The 25,807-nt window shown below is 31.6% G+C and overlaps 1 protein-coding gene across 1 annotated transcript in view; it reads right to left on the reverse strand.

Moving 5' to 3' along the window:
• Positions 1-5,721: 5,721 nt before the first annotated feature.
• LOC123693147 (acid sphingomyelinase-like phosphodiesterase 3a) overlaps positions 5,722-25,807 on the reverse strand; it is a 37,490-nt gene continuing 17,404 nt past the window's right edge. Inside the window, exons 2-10 of the mRNA XM_045638115.1 lie at positions 22,774-22,869; positions 14,259-14,327; positions 13,198-13,357; positions 12,265-12,467; positions 11,893-12,050; positions 9,927-10,095; positions 8,466-8,578; positions 7,616-7,803; positions 5,722-7,314 (exon numbers count right to left, since the gene is read on the reverse strand). Coding sequence (XP_045494071.1) covers positions 7,086-7,314; positions 7,616-7,803; positions 8,466-8,578; positions 9,927-10,095; positions 11,893-12,050; positions 12,265-12,467; positions 13,198-13,357; positions 14,259-14,327; positions 22,774-22,840 — 1,356 coding nt within the window. The 5' untranslated portion in view covers positions 22,841-22,869 and the 3' untranslated portion in view covers positions 5,722-7,085. The remainder of the gene's footprint in view (positions 7,315-7,615; positions 7,804-8,465; positions 8,579-9,926; positions 10,096-11,892; positions 12,051-12,264; positions 12,468-13,197; positions 13,358-14,258; positions 14,328-22,773; positions 22,870-25,807) is intronic.

Consider the following 25,807-nt stretch of genomic DNA (forward strand, 5'->3'; position numbering starts at 1 on the left):
AAACATGTAAAAATATGCAGGTTTAACGAAAAATTATCATGCGTTATTTTTTAGCAAGTAAGAAAGAGCATAAACTTATTTAAAATCATATAAATATTATTTTTTAATTTAAGCAATCGGTGGTAAAGTTAAAAAATATGTTATGACTATAAACTATTCAAAAGTTTGAACATTCCCAATCAGAACCAGAAAAAAAGTAATGTTTTATGTGTTCCTTTGTTTTTAACGATAGATGCTTACAATACAGAAATAACTATTAACTAAATAAGGAAAAGGAACAATAATAAATTACGACGAATAAATTTAGAACAATTCAACAGTCATATAGATATTTTATTTATATGAGTAGGTAATAATCGATTAAAATCGGTCTATTAATAACATAAATTTACATCTAACTACGTTTTTCACATTTTATTTTTAAGTTTTTCATCATACTGTACACAGAATGTACCAATAGTACATTAAGCGACAAGTACATATAGATAACATTTACTTCAGAATCACGGGATTTGTCTTAAAGCTCCGGCGGTCGCTTGAGGCACGTACAAAATAGAGATCGACATTAGAGAAATACAGTTACCACACATAGTGACATCATGCTACTAACATTATTTTAACAAAGAGAATAAAATTCCAGTACACATTTATTGGATTTTGTAATTTATTTAAGCTGATATTATGTACTTATTATGGTTGTACAAAATATAATACATATTGATATTGAGAATACATATTTTAAACGGCGAGCGAACTTTTTTGTTGGCTTTGAAAATAATTTATAGAAATTTTAAATAGAAGCTCCGTGTGAAAAGGTAATGAGTGTTTTTACTGAAAAACAACCGAGATTTATTGGTACCGGTCACTAAGCTATAAAGTGGGACCATAATTTATACAAAAATATCAGAAAAGCTTTTCTGTTCAAAATACTATCAAAATTAAAAAGGAATTTTTTAAATCATATATCTAAATCAATCTATTCGAATAACTGTAAGAGAGCAACACATACCTAATAATAGGAAATAGAAAAAGCCACATCTATATACATATAATAAATCTGTAGAAGGGTCAATTCTGTACATTGAAAATATTGAAAAAATAAATAGCAGGGGGTGTTACTGGATCGATACCAAACCCAAATATGTGATTAAAAAAATTTTTGTCTGTCTGTCTGTCTGTCTGTCTGTCTGTCTGTCTGTATGTGAAGGCATCACGTGAAAACTAGCGGTTCGATTTCGATGAAACTTGGTATAATTATACCTTATTATCCTGGGCGTAAAATAGGATACTTTTTATCCTGGAAAAATACGTAGAAAAAAATAATCTTAATTTTTCAGTTTTATCCATAGACGTTGTTCCGTAGAACCGCGAACACACGTTGCGTATTATTATAGGCCTAGCCGTATTTGGGAATTGGGTCCAATAGATATTTATAAGATGTTATTGTCAGAGGTACTCAAAATGGATAAATAAACCATCCACGCGAAGACCGACATCCGCGCGGACGGAGTCGCGGGCGGAAGCTAGTAGGTACATATAATAAGTTTCCTTGCATTTGTATAAAGTGACTATACCACATGATGAAAATCTCGACCTCAGTTTATTATCCCATAAGATTTACATATAGAAGCTGTGATTCAAATAACCAACTTTTCAAGTCAACCCCTTCAAACTTTATTCAAGAAATCGAGAAAAAACGCGTATAAAACTCCATCACGCAAAATATCATCTAACCTATACTATATTATCTTCGAGGCTCGTCCCTAAAATTCATTAAGTACATACATTTAATTACGACCAGCAATAACCTAGCCGTATATTTTGAAGTAATAAATTTTGATGTCATAGCATAGCGCGCTCCACGCTATATTGTAAAACTAAAAAATCAGACGTAAATGCATCTTTCATCATCATAAGTAGAAACCTACTTTTTAAACGCTACGATGCTATAATAGACAAATATAATTGAATTGCATAGATTAACTCATTAATTACTTATACCTGTGATTATACCCCGTTTGCGTCAAGGGAAGCATGAACCAAGATAATAATTGGTTACACGCCTTCCTTAAGACGCCTCGCTATACAGCAACGTCAATAAAAACTTCTTAAAATATGCTTAATTCGTATTACAAGGGTCGACATGAACTACAAAGCAACCATTATTACGACAATACTTTCTTCACACCAGCGTTTGGGTCAAGACCCTCTCGACCTCGACCCGTAACTAAGGAAAACTTTAGAACCCTTTCTAAACGTCCCAATTATTGTGCAACATTTATAAAGATATACAGAATCTATTAAAGTGTTCCTATATTTTAACAAATTTAACTTTAAGGTCTGAATGAAATGAGAACTTTAATCTTCAACACTCGAATTATTACCCTTACAACACCTTATTGAAAGCGAGAAATTGTCATATTCTTAATCTTGCTTGTATTAATTAATAATAATAATTAATATGCAGTTGCCTTTAGATTTTTAGACTCATGGTAAAAAAAACAAACATTAATATTTTTATTTTATGAACAGATTATTGGCCATTGATAGCCAAATTATTGCTTATTTATTATTAACGCCAGTAAACCACTTAATTATTAACTGTAGCTTAATTTGATGCAAATGGCTTCTCTGACGTAATACAGTTTGTCACGCCACGGACTATGGCGAAAACATATTTGATTAGCGTTTACCACAGAACATATTATAATATGTGCTGTGGCGTTTACCATTATTGTCTGTGAATTAATTATATATTACAATTGCAAAATTATCTTACTTTCTGCGTAATAAATAAAACGAAATGAAAAAAACTCGAGAAGAATAGAATGATAAAATAAGAAATGAACCAACTGCGTTTATTTGTGTTGTATTTTCCCCCGTGTGGATTTGATTGGCCAGTAGTAATTTCGACCTGAATCGAGGAAGGAAAAAGCCAGAGGCAATTTTGATACAATCAAGCAAAATAGTAAGAAATTATTAACGAAATTTTAGGTTTGAAATCATTTCCAAGTTTAACGTTTGTTAACTAGCATTTTGCCCGCGGCTACGCTTGCGTAGTCATAGGAATGATGTTTGACCGCGGAAAAAATCTATGTCACTCTAGCCTCCTTAATATTATCTCCATTGAATGGAAGAAAAAGTCATTTATAAAAATAGTAATGATTTGTCAATGCTATGCGTATGCGTAATTAAGAAATGGGCTGCAGAAAAAGTTCAATCCATACTATTTTTATTCTTATTTATTGAATGTTTATTTTTAAATGCGAGAGATTTTAGCGCCAAAGTTTTCCGCAGACTGCAATGCAGATAAACTTTCATCCCTACTGTCTTCGGACGGGACATGTATAATTGTTTGTTTCCAAACTGATTCAAATATAGCACCTGTGTTCTTTCTTTCGTTTTAAATATAATAATTAATTTGGTTACATTAATTAGTTTAGTTTTAACTAGGAATAAACTTTCTAATATAACCATACCACATATAGGACAAAACATAATTTTTGTTCTGTGTTCCTCCATATACTTTGACTGTTAAAAGAAACAGTCAAAGTATTGAAATTAAATAATATTACGTATGAAAAATATATTATTAAATATAATAAAATGTTGTTATCCTTTACCTTCACTATCTTTGATTATGTACTTATCAATGCACTAATGCAATTATTTACATTGAAAAGAACAGAAAGACGTGATAGTTATCTAGAAGCTAGAAGCTAGAAATAAAAAATAAGACTTCAGTAATAATGAACTTTAAACTTAAATGCCAATGTATTTTTATTAAGTAAATAGATTTAATAATAATTTCTTTGCAATTATTATGAACTTCTTATTCGCAGACGAAATAATAAGATCTATTTACAATAGGATTAAATACGACTGCGATAAGACGATTAAAATGTACGTTTAAGATAAACTTGAGATTCGCTCAAGGTACTTTTAATACAAAATAAAAACTTATTCAATGAGAAAATATTCTCAAGTAACAGTATTGAATCAATTTTATCGTTATCAAAATAGTATTTTACTATCAAGAGAGTACCTACTAAGTAAAATAAATACAGTTCTCATCTAGACCTTAATCAAATGTCCAGAAATCAACCAAGAGAAACAGTTATATTATATCAACAGCGTGGATTTTTAAGACATATTATTTAGCACAAAAAGGTGAAGGTTACGATTTGTCCAACCAATAATAAAAGAGTGAATAAGAAGCTGGGCATTCACGCGTCAATAATAGTTCGCCTATTCAAAGCTTTTTGTATCCTTTCATAAAAGTAAGGCCCGTAATAATCTTAAGAAATTCACGTAGGTACGTTGGATATTAAACATATTGTAAAAATGTATTATGGAGATAAAAAGGGTTTTGTATAACATATTTATTATTAATTAATCACAATTTGTTTTTTATATACTTATAACACAAATATTCAGCGTAGAATGCGAGCATTTTACATAGAACATAAATGATGTGATAAATATACAATTGATATCTGAAAAAGAACTGTTTATCTCAGTCAAATATTTACTTAAACATTTAACCACACGTTCATGTAGCCATCTCAGCTTAGATGCTATGAGTTGATACAAAATATAATGCTATGGAAAAAATAACATATGAATATATTATTATGATCTTTATATACATTTTTCACCAGCGTTTATTCAGCAGGATTTTATTTAATCTCACACGACTAAACAGCCCATATTTACCCATTGATCCAAATATTTATTGACGCCTTTGTAATAGAGGCTCAGACGCGTTGTCAGCTAGTTTATGTTCAAGAGCATTCTTTCGTGATATTTTAGTGTCAACGAAAACTGGTATTCAGTGTTGTTAAGTATTAGAACATTGCATAAGTAGAATCTTTTCGAACGCACTAAGAACGACGAAATATGCTCCACATCTAAACGACATTGTGGGTTTAGAATGAGCATTCGCTCGTTTGATCTAAATGCACAAATGCACCGTAATAAATACGAATAACTCTTTATAATATAGTTTCGTATGGAGAGGTCATGCATCGTTCTATTTTGCATAAATTTGCATCAAGATATTCTACAGTCGCTTACAATGCACATGATACTACCCCAAGGCATTGTACGAAGCTATTTTTTCCGTAAAATTAACGAAACTTATTTCTCTATGAAGAAGTATTTTCATTGGCATTAAGCCAGCTAATATTTTAAACATATTAACGTCAATTAGTTAATTCGCTTTACCGGTCTTTAAATCATAAACTTTTCACTTCATTTCTTTTGACATTTATGCAAAGTGAACAGAATAATTCAAAACTCTCTTTTTATTAAAATAATACAAGAGCCTTTGAAACATTTAAAACAATTTCAGAACAAAGAGTCTATGGAGGCGCTTTGAGCGAATTTGTTCAAAATAATTTACGTAATGACTAATTAGTCTAAAGTCTATACAAAATTGAGGTCACTGCAAATAATTTTGACGCTTATAACTCTATAGTTATATGACTATTCATGTAGATTCAATAAAATAAATAATATGTATGTAGGTACATTCGAATAAATGACAGTTATGTATTTAAAATATTATTCTAACTATCCAGACTATTAATGTATTTACTATAATCATATTTACAAATTTTTAAATATTTGTGATAATATACTTTTAAAAAAAATGTCTACATTGTGTATTTTCACATTACCTAGGTCCTAGATTATTCACCACATAAAAAAAAAACTCAATTCGCTGCTCAGGCATTTATTTAATAAAAACTTAAAATAGGTACATGATAATACGGATTTCTGTAATATGTATTAAACTCCAGAAACGCTATTTAGTACAATTTTACTCTGAAATATTGGTATCACTTAAAAATATTATTATTTTACAATTTTGGTCTGAATGACAATTATCCGAAAGCAGTATTACAAATTACTTATTCCTAATTGTTCCTCGTTCAAAATTTCGATTACCGTACGTATATTTACAAAACTTTCATACACAAATGTATTTAAATATAAGTACAATAAATAAAAATGTAGAATTATACAGATATCATAACAATACTAAAAGATAACTAAATAAGTCACCCACGACTTAATACAATGATTTGACGGTTTAAAATGAAATCATATTTTATTATGGTATCAAAACTACGTGGAGATAAAATTAAAACGATTTTTCATTTAAAAGCCTTGATATACACGAGTGTAGCTTCGTACTGAAAGATTTTATTTAGATCTTAGGTATTTAATTAAACAATTCCTCAAAGAATATTAATAAGAGTAACTTTATAAATTGAATTTTCTTGCTAAAAAGTCATAGTATGCATTATTTACCACGTCTAAGTTGGTAACACCCTGACACCAGTTTACTCTTCATTAGAATATCTCGGTAAAAGCAAATTATATCTCGACTAGACTCCAGAAGTTAAATTTATGGTAATTGACGCTTTGTACGTCAAGTGCCTGCCTTTGTTTTTAATAACACCAGTTTATGGAAATTAAAATATTCAGTAACAATTAAGGTAACAATATTCTTCACCTGAAGTAGCGCTGACAAAAGAAAACAGAAAACATTAATAGTGTATTGAAAATTACAATTAGTATATTTTGTTTTAAAAATAAATCCCGTAGCACAACATAATGCGAAAGCAATATTCAGTATATGTTTAATGATACCTCTACAAAATAAATTAAACAACTTACACATCGCTAAATTTTTTACAACTACCTACGTATATGTACAAAATCTTAACAGCTACATACACAATACTATAAACTTATGGCCAACGGGCCTATGAAATATTAAATTATAGTATCACAAAATGCGGCTGAGCTTTATCAAAACTTTATCCAAATCATCATCGTGAGCCCATATATGTTCTCACTGCTGGGTATGAGGGTACAGGCCATAATCTACCACGCTGGCCAAAAATGTTGTGACATACACCAATTTCCTTCACCGTTCGGGCGGTGGTGGTGTTATCAACATGCGCAAATAAATTGAAATATCCATCTGCATGCTCACCTGGTCTCGAACCCCCAACTTGAAGTCCGAGGTTCTCACCTAGCCACCACTGTTCATTTTAATAATTAATTTTCATTTAAATTTTCACACTTAATATTAAAATAGACCATGCGTTAATGAGCGGAGCGCTTAGCGTTTTCATAGCAGCAGAGTTGGTTGACGCGGCCAGAGCGCTGGCTGCTGCTTCCACGCATTGGCGATAGGCGGCGTGCTCCAAGCATGTGATGGCGCAATAGTGCTCGTGCGCACACGCCCCGTCACAAATGTTTGTAGGCTCGAACTTCACGTTGTATGCTCGAAGGTATCTATGAATTATAGCCAGGTATTGAATAGACTTATATAACATTTTAAATTGCGATAAGATGGTAAATAATTATAGTTTCAGGCTTCAGCAAGATTTACAGCTGAGATTTTAACTGGACAATTGTAAACTCAGTCACTGTACGCTATGCATCAAAACTTGCTAAATAGCGTGCCCAGAAGTATACCTACAGTATTTCAAAATGCACGAACTGTGGTAATGTTTTTAAAACAAAGTTCTTTTCTTTTACAACATATCGATATATCTAGACCTCAACAAGAATATAAAACAACAAGAAAACCTACCTGCTAAAATACGTAGCATCTTGAATTGAGTTACTACGAAATTTTTCCGCCAGGTTATGAAGCGATTCAGCAGAAACGTCTCGAAGACCATAATATTGAGTGAAATTATATTCCGCCACCCATTCCGCCGCAGAATCCGCGCGATTTGCTGAGGCCAAATCCAGGTAAAATTGCGTGAAATCTAATACCTGTAGGAAAATCATTTTTGTACCTAGCTATTGAATTCTTGAAATCTTATCTGAAAAATATAATAATGATGGATCTCATTGCATTACTTTAAGAGCTTATTTATTTAAATATTACGCTTTGTGTTGCAAGAAAAGAAAATCTTCGTTGAGAAATCTCTTGTGCTCCTTATCCATTTTAATTATTTTCTACATTTACCTTTCAGTAACAGTATAATAAAAGCAGTAATGATCTACTTGAGAAGATCTCTCCCAAGTGTGAAATCTTAGTGCGTTCAACAAGCAGTGGCTAGCTATTTTTAAAGCTTTGTATTTTCCACTCAAGACTCTCAATGGAGGCTGTAGTGGTTCGTCTTAATAAAGCGCCCAGGCTCTTACTTGATCGATTATCCGTTGAAACAACTTTGCGATCAAATGAAAATGAATTCTCTGAGAAATTGAGTTATGAAATAAATACTTCTTCGTGTAAGCATTATTTTATAATTTAACTTTTTATTATATATTTTCAATGCTAAGAAATTCGTGTTTTAAAATGCATGAATATTTCAGTTCAACAGTTGTTATTTGTCGATTTAATCTATGACACACTTTTATCTATGCAGTTAAAATGATAAAAAAATTGAGTACTATTTAAAACATAATAAAAAATTTTTTCTTCATTTTACCTTTCCAGTATCTGTATCAAATTTGTAAAGACGCAAACCAGGATTAGATGAGCCTCCATAATCGTGGTGTGGACTTACTGATGGCGCCAGAAGAACCCACGATACTGGCCGTTCTGAAATAAATACCAATTAGTTTCTAATAATATAAACTTAACAATAAGTTACAATATAGAACATAGTGTTATAAAGGAACAACTTTCTGGGCATAGTTTACACTAACAGTCACACACTCATACATAATTTTAGCAATGAAATTGGCTCCTTTAACGTATGCAACAAAACACTGCCATAATTTTGTCAATTAGGAAGTACCATTTTAAATAAATTTATGAGCCTATTTATATTCGACTCGTATACTTCGTCGTAAATAACCATATATCAATAGAGTTCAAATATTTAGAATGTTATGTCAAACAGAATAATATAATTGGTCAAAAAAAATAATTACATATTGAGCGTGGGAAGCGGTACATGTTCGCAGTTCGAAGTTGAACCAATATCGTCGTTTTGTTTGACGAAATCTACATTAATTGAATCAACACAAGACAGAGACATGGCCTAATTAAATAATGCTATTAGTGGTTGTGTTAGTGCCCACTTTAGACATACTATACAGGGTGTAATCGTTAAGTGTGCACAAGCGATTATTCCGTAACTATTGCAGATATCAAAAAACTTTAATTTGATATCGAAAGTACTTAACCTTATGAGTAAAATGGCCATAATATTTTTTTTAAATAAAAGGAGAAATATCCAAAAATGTTAAATGTAACAATACGTTTATTGAAACGCTCCCATACATTTTGATTTCCCATACATTTTGTATTCATAGCAGATTTTCGAAATGACGTCCTCATTGTGCAATACAATGAGGAACTCTATTTAAAATTTCTAAATGAATTTCCCTTCAAATTTGCGAAGTAATTAAATCAGAAAACCAAAAAAAGAAAGAGAAAACTAAAATCTTTCATATTAAATATACATGGGATATTCATATCTCATACTAAATGTATGGGGAGCGTTTAAAGATATTTTTTTTTTTTTTATATTTCTCGTTTTATTTTTAAAAATTTATTACGGCCATTTTACTCATTAGGTTAAGTATTTTCGATATCAGTTTTAAGTTTTTTGTTTTCTGTAATAGTTATACGGAAAATTCGCCTGTGCACACTTAACGATTACACCCTGTGTATTTAATTTTCCCTTTGATGATTAATATAGTAGACTAAATAGAATTTGACTTTGCTATTTGCTAGATTTTTAATAAAATAGTATACTATATACTCAACTGCGCAAGAAGAAAAGATGATGAATGAACAATATTTTGTATTTTTGTTCGTTACCGGTCATTAAGTATTTAGTGTGACTTATTTGAATATTTTCACATTATATTGTTATTATTTCGCTTTATTAGTTCCTTAATTATGAAAAAAAATAATTTTATTTTAAATTTAAACTCACCTTCATCATAAATAACTCGAAAGGTATCAGCGTGTAAATGGCCAAAGAATTGGCCAGCTATAATTGGCGCATACTGACGCACCATTTTTAGATATTTTTTATTCGCATCTGCAGCTAGTATACTCCTACGGGAGTCGTAGCCAGGGCCTGCATGACCCACTATGAAGACCTATATATAAATATTTAATGATAAATGTACTGGTAAACTATAATTAGTAATACCTATAAATAAAACATCATTATTCTATCCATAATTCCACCTTACTAATTAAACTTAATTGTTACATCTATTTGATTTAACATAATATAATTATAATTTTCATACAAATTTTAACGAAATAAAAAGGTGATTTTCCACCAGTTAAGGATCCTTATGATACAAATTTTACATAAAAATATTTTTTTAAACGCCTATACATGTAACCTTCGGTTAAAAACTAACGTTTTCCACGAAAATATCCAACCAAACACGACATTAGCAACTCAAAGTTAAATCGTTAGCTTCTAAGTTTGCTAAGCGCTTTTTAATAGCCATTTATTATATTACAATTAGGTACAACCTAGACTTGGAAGAAGTTGAGGTAAGAATATAATTTCTCTCTATAAAATAATATTTCAAAATTGTCAGCTTATTTGTAATAATAAGTATCGACACCGTCAATAGTTACTTACCTTTTTCTTGTATAATTATTATGATTAACTATAAAACAGTATAGTTGATAAATTAGACTCAATCCCTGTAGATTGAATCCATGAGGAATATCCCTCTCAAAATACTTTTGAAAATTAAAACTCAACTAAACTTCATAAAGTATCATTAACTCCAATCAACCTCAACAATATCAATTTTGCAAAAAGTGATTAGTACCACCATTAACAAGCCAAGTGCACGGCCGAAATAAATCACCGGAAAAATCTCGTAGTTCGAGCGATTTGGATTCTTTCTTCCAATTTCAAAGGCTATTAGATTAACGAGCTTTTAATCTATAAGTTATTACTGTTGTCGATGTTCTTCGACTTCCTCAGTTATAGTTCTGACTTGTTGAGAAAGTGGAAACCTTTAACAAAGCCGCACTCAAAGTAAATTATTTGTAATCCAATTGTACGATCGTTGAAAATGTATAATTTTACGTGAACTTTGTAAACAAGATTTATGAGCGACATGTGGGTCGGGTTTCAATTTGTAAACTTCAGACCTTAATTTTTGTATTTGAAGAGTTATTACGTTCGTTGGTTGTACATCAATTTTTAATGGAATTAAAAAAGAACACAGCTTTGCCGAGGTTTGGAGAGATTTTTTTTTTCAGTTAAAAACCATGGTTATAAGGTACTTCATGAATGAAATTTGTTTTAGTATAAAGACTTTATATCTATCATGTCTAATACAACGCGGGTCCAGCTTAGGGATCCTTCAAATTGATGACTGGTCAGGGACCACGAACGGCTAACTAATTCTGGAGCCAGAGCTCATTAAGTCTAATAGACCCCATTTAAAACATGGCTTTATTTAATTAAAGCCCATATATTCATACCAAAGTGAAACTTTCAAATTATTACGAGTAATGCATGAATAATATTCCATACTAACTTAGCGCACGCGGCTTCGCCGGCTTTCGCATTTGCCTATAATTGTAATCTAATCAATTTACAAAAAATTACTACATTATATAAAATTTAATTACTCATGTTTTTTGAACATGTAACAGTCTGTGATTATACAACTACAATGGACGAAATAATATAAAATGATTGAAAGCTCAATTTTCTTGTCCTAACTGCTCTATTTTGTCGTAACGTTGAGTAAGGTGAATGTAATTCTTTATTTATAAAGAATTACATTATAAAGGGACCCATTCAAGGGAACATTCACCTTTATAACACAAAACATTATAATATATTGTATGTTCTTCTGTCTTTATTAGAAAATTCTAAGCAGTAAGAAACAAACAAGCTACTTTTTACTTACCATTTCATTATTAGTTGTGGCCTTCTCCAGTACTATATCAAGCCAGTCCCACTGACGCTGTGCTAACACGCTACTCTCTTCACGATCAGTCAGTAAGTTTGTATTTAACACCACAATCCGCAGTTTGCTCTGAGTTTGATCTATTGTGTAATATCCGCCTGTACAAAAAATTATATGAAAACATAGTTTTCACGTTGAAAGTCTTTAAATGTTGAAATTTTGTTTATTTTTGTATAATATGTTGTTCTTGTGGATACAATTTTGGAGAACCTCGTTGATACAGAGTTCGATTATACTGACTATTCTCGGATAATAATTGCTTGGGTCAATTACAATACATATGAACAATTGTAACACAAATCAAATACTTACCAATTTTCATAGTCTGCAAAGCTTCTAATGGCAGCCAGTGACTCCACAAGTTCGTTAAACGCTCAGATGGCGCGGGGTCCGTATGGCCAAGCACGGGGAACACAAAATGTGAACTGAACGTCATACTGAGCAACTCTGTTATGTTCCTGATCGCCTGGTACTTGCTGTCCTCTGTCTCGTCATATCTTGATGCTATGATGTCGCTGTTTTCAAAATATAGAAAATTGTGGAAAATAAGATAAATAAATAGGTACCTACCTATGTTAAATACGATTAGAAAAATTGCCTAAATCAATAACTATTAATTGTATTTTTCACTAATTGATGCTGTTTGTAATTCTATAAAAACATACGTGAAAAATTGTTGAATTTTTTAAATATTTTTTTTTTAATACCAACATTAACTAATGAAAAGATTTTAAAACCAACTATAATTAAGATGTAAAGTTCAAATGTAAATTAAATAAAAATGAATTAACCCTATACGGATTTTCTGGAGCATGAACTCTTTGAATTGATTTCAGGCAAATACTAAGAAGTAGTGCTGCAACATCAATATAGAAATGAAGTACGCCGCAGTAATTTCATCACGCTATCGTGTAAACATTATACCTACCAACCTTTATAGTAGAACTGAGTACCTACTACTCCTATCTGCAGGGTCAATATCGAAGTAGTAGTTGAGTCAATTGTGATAACTACCAAAATCATTATGATAAATGATGTAATCATCGCGCTGCAATGGGCTATTCCATCAGTTGTATTTTTTTATTTATTGTTTCTATTAAACTTGCTAAAATTTCACTACAGTCTAAAGTAATATTATCTTAACTTGCTACTACGAAATCTACACTCACAATAACACAACTGATCATAAACTATTAGCGAAATTTGCTTTTATAATACCACCAATATTTACCGCCCAAAACTTACCCGGTCCACAGCACGTATTCTATATTTTCAGAATGTCGAGTGCGCATATATCGCAGAGCTGATACTATAAGCTCCAAGGAACTGTCACAGGAGTAGTCCCCGAGGCGACCGATGCCGCCATGGTGGCCCGGAGTCCCTCGCTCGTTTGTACGACGACATTCTAAAACATTTTCGCAATGTTTAAGCAATAGTTATGAAACAAAAGACAATCATGTATTCTAAAAGCTCGGAAACAATCGATGTAACAAAAATGGAATACCTATATTATGAGGATAATATAATTTAATAATTACATTATAAATATATGTAGATATGATTTGTAATGTTACATATAGAATCTTATGTGTTTTTGAAATTGCTAATTTAAATGTCAAATGTCATTTATAATAGTAGAGTCAATATATTAAGCTATTGCATATAGCTTCTATCGCGGGCCTTGAGCGCGGGGACCGAATCGAGAAATTCCGTAACGAAAAACCTCACGCTCCCCCACTCCGACGGGCGGAGGTGTGGCTTGAAAGTGTGGAGGAAGGAAGGTGGTATTCCTCCATCGAAAAAGGTCTAGCCAGACCAGTCTACTCGACTGGCCGGCCGTTATGGCCCCAATGGATAATGTCGGAAAGTTGTATAATATATAGCTCTGTACCGAAAAAATTTCGCTTGCGCGATTCAGATCGAGGTGTCGCTACAAAGGCATAGCATGCAATAGCCTTACCGCGGCAGTCCCCGAGTGCCACACGTCGTTTTTTTTATTGTTTCAAGAAAATCGTAAGCCGAGGTACGTTTACTATGGCGCTAATATGAAAAATATACAATTGGCTTATATAAACAAGATTTTTATCTTCAAAGATATAGAAAAAAACTGTTAAGTTAATTTCTATCAGAGAAAAGCTTTTATAATCTTAAGAATCCTGAACCAAAGACGATTCTCGTATAAAGCGAGCGCTTAGTACAAACATTATTGGAATACTGCAAAAACAAGAAAACGGCACGCTGCTATTGCAAAGTGCTAAGGGTTAGTGGAAACAGGCAATATTAAATTATTCAACAAATGTACTTACGTTTTCTTTTATCGCCGAGCGGTGTGTATAATGCATCGTAATGAAAGTCAGTTATGTGCCAGAAGTAACCTAAAACAAAGAATTTGCGTATTAGGTGGGAATCTAATCTTTCACACGAATTGATTCCTGCTCTTCAGATCAGCCTTAATATAGAAATTACATTACAGATGGCCATAAAAGAAACAATTTCCCATTATATGCAAATCCGAACTCGTATTTCAGTATTAATACATAAGGGCGTATTAAAGAGCTACAGAACCACAGACACACATACATACACTTAACCGTCAAAAATATAACCCTATTCTTTTTTCTTCGGCAGCGACAATGAAATCAAGTGACCAATGACAGAGTTAAAATGTATAAAACCTGCAGCGATATCCTCCATTCTAAACGCAAGAAGTAGCAATCATATGTGGTAGTAATAACCTCCTCCTTTTTTTTGAAGTCGGTTAATAAATACTAACATAAATATGTATAGTTAATTAAAGTAGGTAAAGTTAACTAAGGTTCAAAACTTCTATGTGATCGACAGCTTGAAAGAAACTAATGGAAACTAATTACAGTAGCATGTATCAGCTACGCATATTCTATTAAACTACATGAAGCAAATAAGTTTTGAGGTTACCGATATTATAGTTATACTTATTGTGCTCTAATTGTAATAATTGATGATTTATTTACGCTAGGTAAAAGATTTTTTATTAATTTACTTATCATAAATTTTAAGTATTTCATAATAGAAGTTCGTAGCTTTTCTTTGTTATAATAATATATTAAGGGCCGATTTTTCAATCCTTGGTTAAATTTATCCATCCAATAAAGTATTACACGAACATTTTAAAATGTCATCTGTAAACTGTCAAATACGGACAATTAGAATACATTTTTGAAACAATAGTTTAATATGTTATTCAATGAATAAGTTTTAACCAAGGATTGAAAAATCAGCCCTAAGTAACCTTTCAATCATTATTTTTTAATTTTGGCAACGTTGTGTATTATTCGTATTTTTTTAGCAATAAGCAAGTTATTTAGCAATAAGTGAATCTTTATGAGATTGAGTTAGTATAACAAATTACTTTATTTAAATTTTAATAAAGAAAAATTTTCCCAACCACTTTTCATTAAACTTTCAAACCGTGGTATTTCAAGAATTCTCTTTGAGATATTTTTTATCACGGCTGTCTGATAATAATTTAACTTTATTACAAAAGCACTAAAATATTTCGTTTCCTTTTCATTTCAAGTTTCAAATTGTAAGGATATCTACTTAGTGTTGATATATTTGTGACACAATACCTAAGCTTTTTCACTGAGAAAAATGTAGTTTTTATTTCCACTGCTAAAAAATGTTTTACTACTCTATCTATACATAATAAAATATAATATCTAATAGTTCAATTTAATGAAGAATTTCGTTTAAACATCTCGTCGTGAACCGCGCCAATATAAATGAGCATTTTTAATCAAAAGAAAATATGAAAAGAAAGAAATACGTCCAGAACAGATTCCTTTTAATAAATTGGAATTTAATACTCCTGGCCGTCTTAAATAACTGTTGGTCGGAATCTCTTTCGAGTACAAATCAAAAAGAATATTAACGCACCCATAATAAGGTTAATAAAAAGAGAGGTAAAAGGAAATGAAATTAAATGTGTTTTGTGACGGGAAAATATTATAAATGTAATGGAAACAATCTTTTAGCCAAATCATAAGAAAAAAATGTGTCATGATGGTCCGCACTCCTACTACTATTACAGTTCAATTTTCATTTAAGTTCGTGTTTTGCCCATCTCAAATATGGTTTTGATGGATGAGACAAATTATTAAATTAATGCCCGTTCGGTTCTCACATAAGTGAGAACTATATAACTATGGAGCAAGTAGGTATACAGGGTGTAATCGTTAAGTGTGCACAGGCGATTTTTCCGTAAGTATTACAGATAACAAAAGACTTTAAACTGATATCGAAAGTACTTAACCTAATGAGTAAAATGGCCGTAATAAATTTTTAAAAATAAATCGAGAAATATCAAAAAAATTATCTTTAAACCCTCCCATACATTAAGTATGAATTAATATGAATATCCCATATACATTTAATATGAAAGATTTTAGCTTTCTTTTTCTTTTTTTTTGGTTTTCTGCTTTAATTACTTCGCAAATTTGAAGTGGCATTTTTACAGGCATTTTCCGGATTGGTCACGGATGAATTCTACATACTAAGTGTTGGAACAATCTCCCACCACCAATAATAAACTCAAACTCATTAAACGCCTTCAAACATAAATATAAAAAACACTTATTGCAGGAGCTTGAGTTCCAACCTTAGTTGTGTGATGGTTCTTCACTGTCATTAGGTTTTACACATATTTTTTTATATTATGTAGGTATACTATCTATCTGTCCATTACTATATGTATTATTATTTTTATTTTTATTTAAACCTTAACATTTATCCATTAATATTAAGTTAAATTATTATAATTATGTATTTTCTTCAATAAGCTTGTGGAGTCAAATAAATGATTTCTTTCTTTCTTTCTTTCTTTCTTTCTACACATACCCGTGGCCCTGTCGCTGATGCGGCTTGACGGAACACAGTGGGGTTTTGGTCGGTAGGAATCTGACATAACATGTCATTGTCCGGATATTTTCCGGGAATTTTCCGGGATTTTCCCAGGCATTTTCCGGGTATTTCCCAGGCATTTTCCGGATATTTCCCAGGCTTTTCCCTGGCATTTTCCGAGGATATTCCAGGCATTTTCCGAGGATTTTCCAGCCGTTTTCCACACTTTTCCCGGACATTTTCACGCATTTTCCGGACATTTTCACGCATTTCCCATGCATTTTCCGGATATTTTCCAGGCTTTTCCCTGGCATTTTCCGAGGATTTTCCAGGCATTTTCCGAGGATTTTCCAGGCGTTTTTCACACTTTTCCCGGACATTTTCACGCATTTTCCAGATATTTTTCGGGAATTTTCCGGGCATTTTCCGAGGACTTTCCAGGCATTTTCCGAGGATTTTCCAGGCGTTTTCCACACTTTTGCCGGACATTTACACGCATTTTCCGGATATTTTCCGGAAATTTTCCGGGCATTTCCCAGGCATTTTTCGGATATTTTCCAGGCTTTTCCCTGGCATTTTCCAAGGATTTTCCAGGCATTTTCCGAGGATTTTCCAGGCGTGTTCTACACTTTTCCCGGACATTTTCACGCATTTTCCGGGGATTTTCCAGGTATGTTCCACTTTTTCCCCGGACATTTTCACGCACGCATTTTCCGGGGACATCCGGAAAATGCCTGGGAAATGCCTGGAAAATTCCCGGAAAATGCCAGGAAAATGTCCGGAAAAAGCGTGGAAAATGCCACTTCAAATTTGCGAAGTAATTAAAGCAGAAAATCAAAAAAAGAAAAAGAAAGCTAAAATCTTTCATATTAAATGTATATGGGATATTCATTATTCATATTAATTCATATTTAATGTATGGGAGGGTTTAAAGATAATTTTTTTGATATTATTTCTCGATTTATTTTTAAAAATTTATTACGGCCATTTTACTCATAAGGTTAAGTACTTTCGATATCAGTTTAAAGTTTTTTGTTATCTGTAATACTTACGGAAAAATCGCCTGTGCACACTTAACGATTACACCCTGTATAAATACCTACTTGCTCCATTATAGTTATATAGCTACCAACCAACTTAGGTAAGTGTACCTAAGTATTATAAATGTATAGCTTACGTAATACCTTTTAAAGAAGATTAGTTCTCTTAATTTTATGAAAGCTTAACTTCGTCCAAATCAACAATGCCTCATATGGATTTTATAGAAAAATGAATGGAAGATAATATTTATTTAAAGAATACAATCAAACTACACTAGACAAATAATAACATTCAACGTAGGTATATTAAAATAACCATTTACAATATAAAACACCGCTAGGTGTATAAATGTTGATTTAGTAAACAAAATCCTTTGTTACGTAGCTGTAGTGGCGAGGGTAATTCGTTTTAAATCAAATTATTTATTCAATGCAATACATTGTACAAGAGAAATAAGAAATACGTTATTTGTGATTGGCTTGCATGTTTTATAGCGATTGCAGATACATTTATATAAACATTAACGAAAGGTAAAAATGTGTGTGAAAAGAGGTATGTAATAAGGTTTATGTATGTGTAATTTAATTTCCTACAAATTCCGTCCCTTGCAAAGAAATTGCATAGCTGCATAGATACAGTTGAAAATTACGCGAATCCTTTTTTTAAACATACACATTCATTGAACATTTGAACATAAAAACGTTTCATTGGAATGTAATCAATTTTACGCGGTTTTCAACACAACAATGAAGCTGACTAAACTTTCAGAGCTTTCCGGGCACAATTTAACAATTTATATCATAATAATAGACGCGCAATCACAATTCGAATTACTCATTGAGTCATAATCCGAATACAAAAGAACAATCGCCAAGTAGGTCAACACCTTAAATATAATTACGATCAATGAGAGTAAGATGGCGACCAATTTTGCGATACAATAATTGAAATGTAATTAGACCGAAATCACATCGAAGATATACGAGCTGACGTTTCTTGAACAATGACCCACACACTCGCAAACTGAACACAAGACACACACACACGTATAAGCGGTATCATCAATCAAGCTTCCAACAAAGGGAGGAAGTCTGTGATTAGCAAGCCTAAATTATTATCAGCCGGCGTATGTGCCAAGTGCAGACTACGATTCTCGGAGGGAACAACCTCTGTGGTTTGATCATAATCTTTTTGTTGGGTTCCTGGCTTTTGTTAAATGTTAAGAATTATTATATGTAGAACATTTTCTTCATATCTTCTTATGGTAAAATCTTTCAATTAATTATTAGAGCCAATATAGAAAGAATATATTATGAATAAATGTTACATTAATTTAATATTGAACGGTTTTGGGCAACAAAGCGAATTCTTATTTCTCGGCAGCTTAAAATACCGTTACATAGAAATCTCGAGAGATTCAGATCGGGGACGGTAATACCCCAAATGTAGAAGAATCAATCGACCGCCGTTTTCCCTGATGGACCATTTTTAGTTCCATTTTCAAGGTGTATTACAGGTGTTTACTATAAGGCAATTTCGATAACAACATTAGAACTATAATTTACTTCGAACCTCGTTACAACTCAGTAGAAACTTTTTCAAACAGTAGCAACCGCTTGAAAATAGCTTTCAGGATTACATGCACTAAATTCATCTCGTTTACAAGTTTGTATTTTCAGAAAACAGTTTTGTATTCGACAAATACGTATATTAGTGTTGAATGCTGGAGAAAGTTGTAACTCATTTACTAACATGCAACGCTAATGATTTAGTACTAGCTGACTAGCTGTTGCCCACAGCTTCGGCCGCGTGGTCAAAATAAATTTTCATATTACAAGCTTTCATTTATTTAATCCCTTTGTAGGTAGAATTTATTATTTTTTTATAATTATAAATCATAGTGTCTATCTGCATACCAAAAGTCCGATCGATTCCGTAGCTTGAGCGAAGGGTTGATAGATTTGTCAGTCTGTCAATCACGTTTATCCATACTAATATTATAAATGCGAAAGTAACTCTGTCTGTCTGTTACTCAATCACGCCTAAACTACTGAACCAATTTGCATGAAATTTGGTATGAAGATATTTTGATACCCGAGAAAGGACATAGGCTACCTTTTATTGCGAAATATGTACCACGGGCGAAGCCGGGGCGGTCCACTAGTGTTTTATAATGATATAAATCGATAGTGATATTAACGCTCCTGCATTAGGTACTTCAAAAAGAAAAGAACTACTAACCTACTAACTACTTCTTACCATTTTTGCCACAATCCTCTTACGTAATTGTATATAGCTCTGCACTCTGCATATATTTTAGTTGAGCACTAGCAATCGACGTACAAACACTATCTATTCAAAGAAGATTTTTCCCTGTAATACATAATTTACTTTATCTAACTTTAATCCGGGTAAAGCCGGGCGAGAGCGAGTAGGTAATAAATTTACTTACTTGTTCTTTTGAATTAGTTTGCCTCGATGAGATTGCTTTCTAGCTATAAATCTGCTTTTTATACATTTACCATATATTTTCGTTTAGACAGAATAATATATGTTTAATTTACCTTGTACCGAAACTTGTAGGTACCTCATGATACAAGAAATTGATTTAATCTCGCGAATAATCTGCTCTTAAGAATTCTCATCACAATTGATTTGGGAAATCTTCAGACTTGGATTTATATTTATTACATGTTTTTCTGTAAGTTTAATAGCGTAGATGTGTTTTCAAAATGTTAAATTGTAATTCTTTACTATAGTCTATTGATGGATAACAGCGGTGTTCCACCAGCCTACGTGCTACGGAAGCCACTTGCAAAATGGTTTGAGCTGTTGGTTTAAAGGAATCTTAAGATGAAGTCTACAAATACGGTTCGCTTGAATTATTTTCACAACAGTTTAGCCACTTTCAAAAATACTTTAAATGGTAGATTTATTTTATTTTTATTTTTATTTATTTTATTTTATTTTTTTTATTTTATTTTTTTGCCGTTGGAATTGAATTTAACTCTATGCAGAAAATAAGGTCGATATGAAAATTGTTTTCACAGTTTCCATGTTGGTATATGACTTACATAAATCTTACGTAGATACGAGCTTTCCAAAGTTTCAAAGATTTTAGGATGAAGAATTGCACACATAGGAAATACTCAGCTCTTCATTATGTACCTATACAGTATACACACACACACGTCACATTTCCAAGAATTTAAAAATAATAATGTTCCACATAATTTCAGCGATCATTACTAGGTACCTACCAATAAATTAAGGTATACCTAGTATTGGTAACAAACTCAACTCTTGGAACAGTTTTTGAACATTATTATGGTACCTATAATATATGTATTTTCGATTATACTAAACTAAAATATAAAGTATGCATTATAATATAATTAGTTATGTAACGCCCGATGCCAAACTCAGATTCCCGGATAAAAAGCATATATTCTAGTCGGAATACTGATAAATGCCAACTCACACAGAATCACTACATTAATATCGTTACTTATTTTTAACCGACTTCAAAAAAAAGAGGAGGTTATCAATTCGGCCGGTATATTTTGTATATTACGCTTATAATATTGAATGTACTTATTCAGACACCTCAGTCAGATCAGATGTTATAACAATTAACAGTATTGCGGCATTGTTAGTAAAATATACATTAATTTTAACTTAAATACACTTTTGTGATTAAATGATTAAATAATTATTCAATATTTATCTTTGCTACCTACTGATGAAAGTTGTTATTATAATAAAACGGTTAGTGAAAATATTTGTTGTTCCGTTCGATTGTAAAATATTATTTGTTTCCGCTTATTTACTCATATGTATTTATTTAACACCATATTCAATTGATTAATTGGATTTTGATGGATTAATAAATATTTAGTTGTGCAAATGGCATTTTCAATATTTATATTGGTGAAATGAAAAAATATATCCGCATTTAAATTTGATATTAAAACTAACAGCACTCGTATGGAATTTAGAACCTATGCATATAACAATTGTTTTAGTGTTTTGATTCATCCTTCGTTTACAATCCGAGGTTCCATCCTTCGTTTACAAGCTTGATATTATTTATACATAAACAATTTGTGAAACTTGTTGTTAGCTTGTTCGACTAAAGTTGGTGACCGAATTCGAACCATATAAATGTTATTGGAATTTCCTTAAGTCGGTGTCGCCGTTTGAACTCCATGGGGCTTCGACGAGTTTGCGCTTTAAAATAAATAAAATAAAACTTTATTGTCATAACAAAAAGCTTGAATATTAAACCATAGTATATCTACATAATCTATAGTATCTCCTGCTGTCTGAAGTCTCAATCGAAATTAGCGATCGTTGTTAGGAGCAGGAATTTTCCACCACAGGAGCGATAATAAGCATAAGATTTTTTTCAAGTGATAAAAAGTACACTAAATTGAAAAGACTACGTGCAATCCACATTTGTTATAGTGATAAATAATACATGATATTTAGAATACATAATGAATACGCGCGTGCAAAGGCTGAAACGCGTTTTTATGAAAACTGACAGCTTCAACTATGGTCTAGAACTTTCTGAATGCAGCTTATTCAGACACCTCAGTCAAGACTTTAAAGTAGGCTACACATTAATAAAGATACAGTTCTTGCTTCGAAGAACTTCGCCGCAATCTTAAAATCTTAAGTGTTTTTCTGATGCACACAAATGGGCTAAGGAAGCGGTTAAATTTAAAACCGTGAATATTCATTGCGTTACTTAGCCACAATCCTCTAGTACTGTTTTTTTTTTCTTTACTTCTTTCTTCAACTTTTTTTGCGTAAGTATTTACAGTTACCAGGAGTTGAGTTTTGACAGCGCGAGCATTTAATTATGTGTAGATCTATTATTTAAAAATGTACACGTACCTATTTTTCCTTGAGCGCATGTTAATAGAATGATGCAGCAGAAAATCAACAACAACTTTGTCTTCATTTTGGCGGCATTTACGTCATTTTCAGCATCTGCAAAGAAAAGAAGAAATATAAGGTATATTTATTAAATCTGTATTTAGTAGCGTTAACTTCTATTTTGTGCCAAGCAAGTTGTACATTGTACAATAATGTCTTAGATTACGGAAAGTCGACTTAAATCCTTATACTAGATACAATTTTTGTTTAGTATTTACTATAACATTACATGATCGGGCGGCGCTATTTATATAAAGGATATAACGCAAACAAAGCGGCTGATCCCCAGCAATAACAAACATATCATCAAAGAACCTCTAAAATTAAACCCACAGAAAACTTAAGGAAATCCAGGCACGACTTCGTGGTTCGTAGTACACAAACATTCACAATACACCGAGTTTGTTACAAAGCAATTAAATTTTATCCAAAAATTTTAAACTTCCCTTCGCATTGCAACTTAATGCGAAAAGCTGGAAAGTTACGGTAACGGGAACATATAACAAATAGATTCACTTGGTCTGAATCGCGCGATTCGCATGCGAATTTAGTCTAATCCAATTTCCTGAGCAAAATCTAGACATTTCTGGAATTGATTCAGATATTCTCTCATACTTATATTGTATATACAGCTTACGGAGTAGTGAACGTATCAGTTGATATATTTTTGAGTGAACTGAAGGAGTAACATAGCTATTCAGTAGTTGATTCCGTATAACAATATACAGATTCCTGGACCTGTATTCTAGCTTTACCGCTAATTCGCAGAATTTATAAATTGAATAACATTGTTACAGTATTCCACAGATATATAATTCCTTGTTTAACTTTGACGTATAAAAATAAATCATGTTATAAAAATGAAAACGTATCACCTTTTGAAATAAATAAAATTTCATAGAACAGTTTTTGTTTTCCAGAAAGATTTATTTCTCTTAGTAACGAGGGCTATTCCATGAAATTGGTAACGAATATTTTATTTATTTTATCACGGGCTCAAAAATTAAGGTTATTCTTGATTGGATTTTTTTAAATTAATATCTGTTCTAATTAAATAATACTTATAGCATCTTTCCTTTTTTAATTTAATTGTTATTCGATTTCTTGTAAACGGTGTATGTACCTATAGCGAATTATGCATATTCTAAAGACGTATATTCTGAAATACTTAAGAAGCGCTAATAGTTCAGAAGTTCGTATAAACGTAGAAGCAATACACACACAGATCGAACAGCCTTTTAGGAAGTTAGCTTTTGAAATTTTCAGGCATGAATTTGAATGAAATGGCAAATATACACAGAGCGAGTAGCCTCCCGAAGCAATTTTAGCTCAAAGCAGCTCAAGCAGCTTGATCAGTGTCGACCCATCTATAATTTCATATTTGTCAATTCCTTAGTGATAAAGACACAGACAAAGCTACATGTATTGGGAAATCGATTATTTAATAGAACATGCTAATTTTACATGCCATTAATTGAAGATTACGCCATTTGATGTTCATTAGCAATAATGACAAAACGTTACTGTTCATGTGTTCAAAAACACAAACATCAATTATTTTTGTGAATTGAGTTTTGCTTTGTTTTTTTTTTTATATGGATGCCGTCAATTTTTATCATAGATATTTTATTTACAAGAACTATAGGTAGATACTTATTTTATCACTTGCTTGCACAATTAACATTGTAGGTAGGTAAAATAAATCAATTCCCGTCACATCTATTACTCTAATTCAATTGACTTATTCAATAAGGAAGATCTTCATTTACATAAAGAAAAGAAAGTTTTCACACAGCAGACTGGAACTTCTGAGGATAAATTTTTATCCAGAAATTATTCATACAGTAATTAGAACAACTTAAAAATACACATTTAAGCTATTTATCTGAACGATCATAATATAATAATTAAATTTATTATGTTACATAATAATAAATCATTTAGTAAAAAATATGTTCTCAATAAAACTTGGGTTCGAATTATTTTACTACTTTTAACATCTTAAAAAAACATTGTGTATAATTATCGATGTTAACCATAAAACGCGTCGATTCAAAAGAAAAGAAAATACATTAAAAGGATACTGCAATTATATGCAAAAACTATAACCGTTGATGCGAAGTTTGCGTGTAAAAATAAATAAGGAAACTTCAATCTGTATTTAGATTTACAAAAAATATATACAACGCATTAATGTTGTTTTATTTACGGTAAAATGTATTGTAAATGTATATATTCAATATCTATGTAAAAAGGCCCCGAATAATTTTTAAATTATGGCTGTATAATAATTAATTATTCTATAATTATATGATACTTATATCTATCTGTATAGATATGTCGCGCGTTCATTTAATGACGACATTTAATTAAATGACTAGGCCGAACGTTGATTTAACAGTTGAACGTTTCAACTGGTTAGTAGATGACGGCACATATGTCGATTTATTGGAGAAGAGCTTTAAAACTGTGTTTTATTTATACTTAAAATCTTGACCCAGTAGGTACAAGTATGATGATACTTACGACCTCTCGACGTGAAAGCAGAAATATATTTAGAGAGGAACCTCGTATTGTGCCACGATGAATATTTATTTTTTTTTACTTTGAGTTTTAGAAGCTTAACGAGGAGATTTTATTTTAAGCCCCCGGCACAAAAGTGGGGTCATTAGTTAAACCACCTTCACGTACTTATCACGTTAACGTAATAACAGAGAGGACCGTTCGCTTCACTGCTTTTGACATCTATAATATTTAAGGACAGACAGACAGAGAAATAGACAAGTATAATAAAAATTTAATAAATAGTGAAACTCTGGAAACTATACTACTTTCATTAAATAGTAGTGTAGTAAATATTGTATTTGAGGATTTACGAAACGAATGGTCGTTACTAGTTTGTTTTATTTTATTTTATCTTTATTTTTTTTTCAGACAATGTCTGATCGGCGAAAGAATGAAAGCACCTCACTTATTTGTCCAAAAAAACCTG

This window comes from Colias croceus, chromosome 7, assembly GCF_905220415.1.
Source record: "Colias croceus chromosome 7, ilColCroc2.1".
Taxonomy (NCBI): Eukaryota; Metazoa; Arthropoda; class Insecta; order Lepidoptera; family Pieridae; genus Colias; species Colias croceus.